This window comes from Callorhinus ursinus, unplaced genomic scaffold (genome assembly GCF_003265705.2).
Source record: "Callorhinus ursinus isolate GAN/ISIS: 27379988/994484 unplaced genomic scaffold, GSC_fseal_2.0 scaffold2, whole genome shotgun sequence".
In the NCBI taxonomy this organism is placed as follows: domain Eukaryota; kingdom Metazoa; phylum Chordata; class Mammalia; order Carnivora; family Otariidae; genus Callorhinus; species Callorhinus ursinus.
The window spans coordinates 25,099,722-25,108,433 of record NW_027397064.1 but is presented as its reverse complement, the minus strand read 5'-3'; the positions used below and the strand labels follow the sequence as shown (position 1 = coordinate 25,108,433).

Sequence of the window (8,712 nt, the reverse complement as noted above, 5' to 3'; positions counted from 1 at the left end):
TGGAGCACTGGGTGTTGTACGCAAACAATGAATCATGGAACACTACATCAAAAACTAATGATGTAATGTATGGTGACTAACATAACATAATAAAATAAAATTTAAAAAGATAAATAAATTTAATTTCAAATTCTAAAAAATAAATAGAGTAGTTGCAAAATGAAACGATAAACTGGGAGTAAAGATGAATGATGTTTGTGATAGACAACAGGTTAGTATTTTTAATGTTGTTATTTTAAAAAGCCTTAGAGCTCAATAATGATGTTTTTAAACCCCACTAGAAAAATGGGCAAAGGATATAAATACACAGACCAATGGTCAATAAGACCTGTAAACAACATTGTTGTTTAAGAAAACAATGAAATTTTACATTTCATCTGAAAACGTGCAAAGCTATTTTCATTTTTTTACTTTATTTTTTTATTTGAGATGGTTGACATACAGGGTTACCTTAGTTTCGGGTGTACAACACAGTGACTCAACTTCTCCGTATGTTATGCTCTGCTCAGTACAAGTGCAGCTACCATGCAAAGATTATTCTAAATGGAAATATCCATAGTTGATAAAGATTCAGGCAAGAAAGAATTCTCACGCCTTGCTGATGGAAGTATGGAATTCAATACAAGTACTCTGGAACAAAGTTTCACAGTATGCGTCAAATACCTTAATAAGTGTGAAAGCCCTTTGATACAGATTTTGACTTCTAGCCATTTCCTAGGGCAATAATGAGAACTATATATGGTCTTTATAGGATGCTGCACATTGTACGTTATTTAAAATAACAAATATTAGAGAAGAGTTTAAATGTCCAACAAGCAATTAGTTAATCATGGCACCTCTATATGACAGCATTCTGTGTATGTTAGAAATAACATTCTAGAAGAATATTAATGTTAAAAGTTTTTAATATATTGCTAAGTAAAAAACTGAGTACCAAAGAATATTTTCTGCATATTATTTAAAAATACATGTAAATATATATTTTACATGTATAAAAGGGACACACTGCAAAATGTTTCTAGTTGTTTCTGTGATTGGTGGACTAACCAGTCTTACTTTTCTGTCTTTCTGTATTTTTCATGTTTTAAGTGTTAAATTGCCCTACTTCAGCAATTAGAATAAAAATAATATACAAAGATAGTTTTGCAATCAATTTCAACCTAAGAAAAACCCACACCTGTTTTAATTATTTATAAAGACACATGAAAGCTAAGGCTTATATTTATCTATCTCTTGTTAATATTATTTATTTATATAGTTCATATTTTTAATTGGATGGTTGGTTTTCGGAAGCAAAATATTGGTATCCTTTGTTTAAAATATAGGCTGAATGAGAAATTCATGCTAAATCCTATATTTCTAGTTTAGAAAACTAAACTAATTAAACCCTTTAGACTGAAGATCCTCCAATGCTTATCCACTGCCCACTTCTACCCACCTGCTTTCCTAGCTTGGGCACTTCTAGGCAGTCTTGGTCCAATCATTCTCCCCAAAGAAGAAGCACTTTCTTCACATTAGGAATAATTATTTATTCCTAAAACATTCTCATTAGAAGGGGGAGCCTAATTAGGATTGGCTTAACTACTTTATCTCACTGAGGGAGATACTATTTAAAGCATTCTCGTGAACAATAAAAGATCATCTCTAATTCATATGCATTCTAAACCAAAACATATTTCCTAAAACCAAATGATTACTTTAGAAATTTCTCCATACAACCAACATTGGAATATGACTTTAATTTGATAAATACTCATCACTCCTAATATTAGGGTAATTTCCAAAACAAAGATTCACAAATATATTCTTTCTTTTTAAATGGAAATATAGTTGATATATAACATTGTATTAATTTTAGACATACAGTATAATAATTTGATATATGTTTATATTATGAAATGTTACCACAACAAGTTTAGTTAACACCCATTGTCACCTGTAGTAACAATTGTTTTCTTATAATAAGAACTTTTAAAATCTCCTGTCTTAGCGACCTTCAAATATGCAAGGCAGTATTGTTAAGGGTAGTCCCCAGGCTGTACGTTATTGCCCCAGGATATATTTATTTATCTTATAATTGGAAGTTTTTACCTTTGGACCACCTTCACTCATTTACCCCACCCCCACCTCTGGCAACCACCAGTCTGGCCTCTCTGTCTATGAGTTTGGTTTATTTTAGATTCCACTTGTGAGATCATACAATATTTGTCTTTTTCTGTCTGATTTATTTCCTTTAACATAATGCCCTCAAAATCCATCTTCATTATCACAAATGGCAGGATTTCCTTCTTTTAAGGCTGAATGATATACTGTTGTAAATCACAAATGTGTTCTTTACAAAAGCAATTCTAAAATCTCAAGACTGTCCTATACTTTTTTGTTACTTTTTTTTTATAGGTGAAAATGTTCAGAAATAAGAGGCAAAGAGAACAAATATCTACCTTTCAACAGAAAGAGTTCACAGAACCTTGTTAAGGCAAAAAAGAGAAACTAATTAAAGCTTAGTAAATTGTTTGAATAGTGTACCTAACACTTTATCTCTATTTAAGACAAATGATCAATATCCTCTCTTCTAAAGTGAGTGCTGTGGCCCAGCAAGTCTTATGGAATTGTTTGATTGAAGATCCATCAACAGTTCTTCGACATTTTCTGGAAAAACTGACCATCAGCAATAGACAAGTAAATTCCTTTCTTTAGAGTACAGCCGTTTAGCTATATGTGTGAACACTTAAAAGCAAACAGTGGGCTTCACAGCGCTATGCATAGAACATCAATGTCTGACACAGAGCAAATAAGTGCTTTAGGTAATGTTAATGATGAGCAGTACTAAACTTTGCTGTTTTCTTTCAAATTGGTCCATTGACTGATGTCTCCATATGTGTTTGGTACAAGAGTAGTGATGACCCTAAGATACTGGAAGATTTTCAGTCTTTTAGACAAAGATTAAATTCAGTATAGTGTTCTTAGTAATGGGTACATTTCCTGAATTCTGATTGCTTAGTAGTCTGTGATGCAGGTAGGATTATTAGAATATGTTGAAACTGTCCATTACTCAAATCTAATTTAGCAGGCCACCTGTAAGAAGATTATGCGAGATAAAAGTAGTTTTCTGAGCAATGGCAAAATACACTGATGATTAAAAAGTATTTGTTCATTTCTGTGTTATGGTCCTATTTGTTGGAAGAATTAAGTCTCGTTTCTGAAAGCTAAGGTTAATTACAGACATCTCTATTTATCCTCTCTCGACCTAGCTTTATCTCTTTGACTCAAAACCTAGGAAGCAGACCTGTGAAGTTCATTAAAGTGCATTTGTTAACTGGCTTCTCAAGATAGGTCTGCCTGACATTTTCATCACACGTGGAAGTGATAGCAAATAGAGTTGACTAAATGTATTGCTTTCCTAAGATTTGCCTATGACCAATAGACACAGTCTAAATTTTTATTAAAAAAAAAACTTGTCTAATTCCATAGTTTAGCTCCTAAGAGAAGGTATAATAGTTGGTTTAAATACTGTTTAATAAGTATCACATATACTATATTAAAATGCCAAACATAATGGAAATTAACAAGAGGGAAGAGTAAGAGCCTCCCCCACTTTTTAAGAAGTTAATTTTATTTCCTACAGCGTGGCCACTGAATGAGATGTAGAAATTCTCTTCTTCTTTCAGGATGAGTTAATGTACATGCTGCGCAAACTTCTCTTAAATATTGGAGACTTTCCTGCTCAGACGTCTCACATCCTCTTCAACTACTTGGTGAGTTTTCACCTCCAGTAAGTTAGAAGTGTTCATTTCCAATTAGGAAACAGCAAGATGAGGAAAAGGTCCTAGGGAATTTTTTTCAATAAATTTCCATTAATGATGTGACTGAAGGTAGATCGTGGTCAGCTATATTCACCATTGTTTGTATGGGGAAGCCCCTCCTGACACACTACTTGGCATGTGGTGGGCACTCAATGTCAGTGTCATCTCTGTCTTCCTTTGGCATTATACAACTTGCTTATGTTAGTTCTTAATTTTGGTTTTCTGTTGAGAAAACTTATATGACATTTTAGTCGTTTTCCCCTTTTCCTATCTCTCTTTTCAAATACACACACACACACACACACACACAGAGGCAAATATTGCCCTAGATGGAAAGTATTTGTGAGTGTATTTTTCCATAGCAACTATCTTTGCTTTAAACCACCCAGACGGCTCCTTCCTGAACCCTCCAGAATTGACCAGTTTCTTTAGGATCTCCACCTTACACCCTAAATGGTTACGCAGTTTGGGGGCTCTCAGCTCAATGCCTCTTCTTTGAAACTGCACCTTAATCCGGATAGATGGCTGCGTGAATGTCTGTGTTGGGAGGACTTCTTCTTTCTCCCTTACTGTTGTCAGTCTCCTAGCAGGTAGAGAAAGAGAAGAGGTATCCACATGGCTCTGTAGCAGAATGAAAAATTTAACAGTACAGCTCCTGTGTGCAGAGAAATCCTTTCTCTTATCTATGACTGATTTGGTTTTTCTCCTGAGTGCCCACCAGCTGGTTGACAAGGAAAAGAATATAAATAAGTGTCCAATCCAGTTTTAAGTTCAGACTGATAAAAAAATATAAATAGTAACTTTGGATAGTGTTCAGTCTCTCTTGGCTAAAAATATTTAGTCTCTAGGAATTCTCCTCCCTTCCAACTTCTTTCATCTCCAAACACTACGTGGGGTTGGAGAGAAAAAAGATCTTTGTTGTTGGAAGGTGGAGGAGGGAGAGCAAAATATCCTCCAGATGGAAAAGTCACTTTGAGAAGGAACAACGAAGCAAGCCACTCCATACCATTCATACGGAACTGTACTCAGAGTAACTTACTGACAGGGAAGATGGGGCAGACACCAATCCAAGGGCTAGGCAGCTATTTTCTAAGTCCAGACCTTAATCCACAGCTTTTATAGAGCAAGCATGGTGGTGAGGTGTAAGGGTAGTTATCTAAAGTGGCACCATCTGTGTGCCAGAAGGAAGCTCAGAACAAGCCTTCCAGCATTCTGGTCAGGACCTACATCCCCCTCCAAGGGGCCTGGGACACATAGTGCCAAGGGAAGTCACTGAATGGACATGAACAAGATGGAGGGCCAAGATCGGAGTCAGTATTGTCAGCACTCCTACATTTATTCAGCATTCTCTCTCTTGTCCAACGTTTGCTCTGGCTCCTCCCTTTGTGAGACAATTTTCTTTATCTGGCCGGTTGCTAGATGCCTGGCTGGTGGAAACCAAAACCCATGGCTGCTATGACTTGGGGTCTTCGGGCTCCCAGTGGTGCTTGGTGGGAGACAACCTCACCTCAGCTCCTGCTGGTGCTAAACACCCCTCTAGGTTCTGGTTGCATGTCCCATATGGCTCCAGCTTAGGAAGACCTCTGGCTAGAGCATTATGCTCAGTGACACCAGTCTATGGCAATTCTATCCAGAAAGCTCTCCAGCCAAACTTTCTGCTACTTCTTGGTCCTGTGTACACTACACAAAAGCCAAAGGTAGGATATCAAAGCCAAATGTCAGGGCCTTACTCAGGTTAAGTATGTGCCCTACCATGTTTGTGTGGCATTGCGGTTGGTATCGAAAGGCCCCAAGGTGAACTTCTGTCAGAGACCCTAGCAGAGACTAGAGGCAAAAGCCCCTTCAGTGTGTCTGCCCATTCCCTCGGGTCCCTGGGTAGGAGAGATACTTATCTGGACAATTGCTCTCCATTGTCCTTCAGCCCTGGGATAAGACAATGGACATTTCATTTCCTGTCTGCCATACTCTTCCCTGTCAACTCCAAATAAGCCTTAATGGCAGACATAGGTCTTCTCAGCTAGGTAATTGACAAGCTAATAGAGAAAAGAGCTGGCAACACTTTGGCTTTGCTGTATAACCCTGTTTTGCATGAATATAAATTCCTATTTTTGCATTTCTCTCTAAATTCTTATCTTTCCCCAAATCCCAAGTACATGAATGCCTTGAAGGGACTAGAAAAGGGGTCTTCTAGTCAGAATGGCAAAACAGTGAAGGGTAGAGTCCTTTTTAAACCATTACCCATATTATATACCTCTTTTTTCTAAGGAGTGTTAAGGATATGTATAGTGGGCATGTTGGGACCACTGACCCATCTCTTCTGATTTTATTAGGGACTGTTTAACTTTGACCCAGTGGTCTTCACCTTGGGGTTTGAGCCCATCTGGGGGTATGTGAAAACTTTTAAAGGGATTTGGTGCTCAGATAGTTTTGAGGAATAAATCTCCAAATCCTCAACTTCAAATAGGCAGTAACACTTCATGAGCATGCCTGCCATCTCAAACATCATTCCCCTACTGTCCACAAGAAAGGCCCACCCTGAGCAGCCCAGACATCACCAGATGAATTGACAGATGTGTAAGACAGAGAAAGAATCTGATATACTGCATGAGTTTTAAGGAAGCCTCATTTCTGATGGATCAAGGCACTTTAAACCTATAGGACTTTCAGAACAGGGTTCTGTCCCTGTGCTTTAGTAAAATCACCTTTTTGCACCACCACCCCCTGCCAACAGACACATACACACACACACAAACCCATAGGACTTACCACTTTTTCCTATCTTTGATAGATTTCTCCTAGGGGTAAGGTTTGGCACTCATTAGGGTGGTTAGCCTTCAGAGCCACCAAAGCAGATTAGGTTAGTGACCCTGTAGGCTGATTCAACACAACTAGAAAGTTTTCTAGGATTAAGAAATTTTTCAAGAAACAATCAATAAAGCCATGGGTGGGGAAAACTTTGATGTTATTTCTTTATGATTTTGTTGTGCACTGTTGAATAAGGTAGTTAAAACTTCTTTCATCAAAATTTGTTGAAATACACATTCCAATTACAATCAGCCTTTTATTTCAATGTAGAGAATGTTTAATATATTCTATTAACCAAAAAAAAATTACCTTATGATGAGACATTTTATTTTATTTTTTTAAAGACTTTATTTATTTGACAGAGAGCAGGGGGAGTGGGAGAGGGAGAAGCAGGCTCCCCACTGAGCAGGAAGCCTGATGTGGGGCTCCATCCCAGGACCCTGGGATCATGACCTGAGCTGAAGGCAGATGCTTAGCTGACTGAGCCACCTAGGCACCCTGATGAGACATTTTAAATGTCAACCTAAATATGTGCAAAAGGACCCAGAGCTTTTCAAGATTTTAGGGGACACAAAGAAAAATCTGTTAAGGTCACCAATTTAGCCAAGTACAGTGTTCATTGGTTCAGACCACTAGACATAATCCAATCAGCAAATACTGTTTCGGCAAACATCTCATAGAGATTAATCTGGGGTGGCCTCAGCACCTGAGCTACCAAGCGACTTGAAGCCTGGAAAAACAATCTTCTGCTTTTGTCTTAAATCACCATTTCCGTGAAACACAAAAATGTATGGCAACCTGTTCTGGTTGGTTTTCCAGTTCCACCCTCTCTCGCTTATGGCCACTGAAAAGTACTAGAGGAACCGTTAAACAGAGAATATGAAGGCACAAAAGAATATTTGATTAAGGAAACAAAAGCCAAGGAAATGAGAATGTTTGCTCAGGATTATCATGGTTTTGTGACCTCTTCCTGTTCTTTTAGGTGGGATTAATCATGTACTTCGTGCGGACCCCCTGTGAGTGGGGGATGGATGCCATTTCGGCCACCCTGACTTTCCTGTGGGAGGTGGTGGGTTATGTAGAGGGACTGTTCTTCAAGGATCTCAAGCAGACCATGAAGAAGGAGCAGTGTGAGGTAAAGCTGCTGGTGACCGCTTCCATGCCAGGTAACCCACTACCGCTGTTGGATGACATAACTTTTCTCTTTGTTTAAGAGTATAAATAACTCTTTTAAAGTCCAACCGCCTCTTTCATTCATGAGAAAAATTTCAGCGTCCTGACCCTGGTGTTGGGGGCTTCAAAGAATTTTTGTTTAATACAATCTGAAGAAATACAATAGACCCTTTAAAAGTCAGCGATTGCCAGATGAAAGGGGGAGACATCAGAACCAATCCACATGAATCAGTCCTTGAAGAGCGGCCAAGGTTGAAGATGTATTTAAGTCTATAGCACAGGGCCAGCTGAACGGGGAGCCTTTCTGAATGAATGTTTGGCACTGCAAGGGGAATGATACTGTTTGCATGGCATGGACCCCAGATCTTTGTAAACTCTATGAGAGATGGCTTTATGAAAAATTGGAAAAGGGACAAGCAGGAAGAAAGGAGAACAACAAAAGAACATGAAGTGTGATGTAAACTCAAGCTACGGTTCCTTTTCACTCCTGATAGCTTGCTTTTCTTTAGGATAGAAACTCTTCCGAGTCTTTATCCTGGTGCAGTGACTAAGAAAATATGAGATGATCCACTTATTAAAATAAAGAGAAAGGCACAATTATGTAAAGATGAGAACACAGGGTGTGCAATGTAGAGGCCTGCATTAAAGTCATGTTACTGCCATTTATTAATACAGTTAGTATTAGCTAAAAAAAAAGCACATCATTTTTCAAGCTTTCTTTACTCATGGGTAAAACAAGGATGTGATTCATACTGCACAATCATGAGTAATCAATGCATTTACGTAGATAAAATCCTTGCTGTCATACCTGACTCATAGCAAGCATTCCATAAATGGAAGTTGTGTATTTATATGTTCGATAGGTTATCCGACAAGATGATCAGTTTTTATTATAGCAAAGAAACTCGTGTTGTCATTCATAGGCTTAAAA

The 8,712-nt window shown here is 38.0% G+C and overlaps 1 protein-coding gene across 4 annotated transcripts in view; it reads left to right on the top strand.

The window, feature by feature from the left end:
- The window catches only part of UNC80 (unc-80 homolog, NALCN channel complex subunit), a 228,889-nt gene that overhangs the window by 157,960 nt on the left and 62,217 nt on the right, over window positions 1-8,712 (top strand). For all 4 annotated transcript variants that reach the window (XM_025892412.2, XM_073879220.1, XM_073879217.1 and 1 more), the window contains 3 exons: window positions 2,579-2,679; window positions 3,669-3,755; window positions 7,591-7,774. In XM_025892412.2, the coding sequence (XP_025748197.1) occupies window positions 2,579-2,679; window positions 3,669-3,755; window positions 7,591-7,774 (372 nt within the window). The remainder of the gene's footprint in view (window positions 1-2,578; window positions 2,680-3,668; window positions 3,756-7,590; window positions 7,775-8,712) is intronic.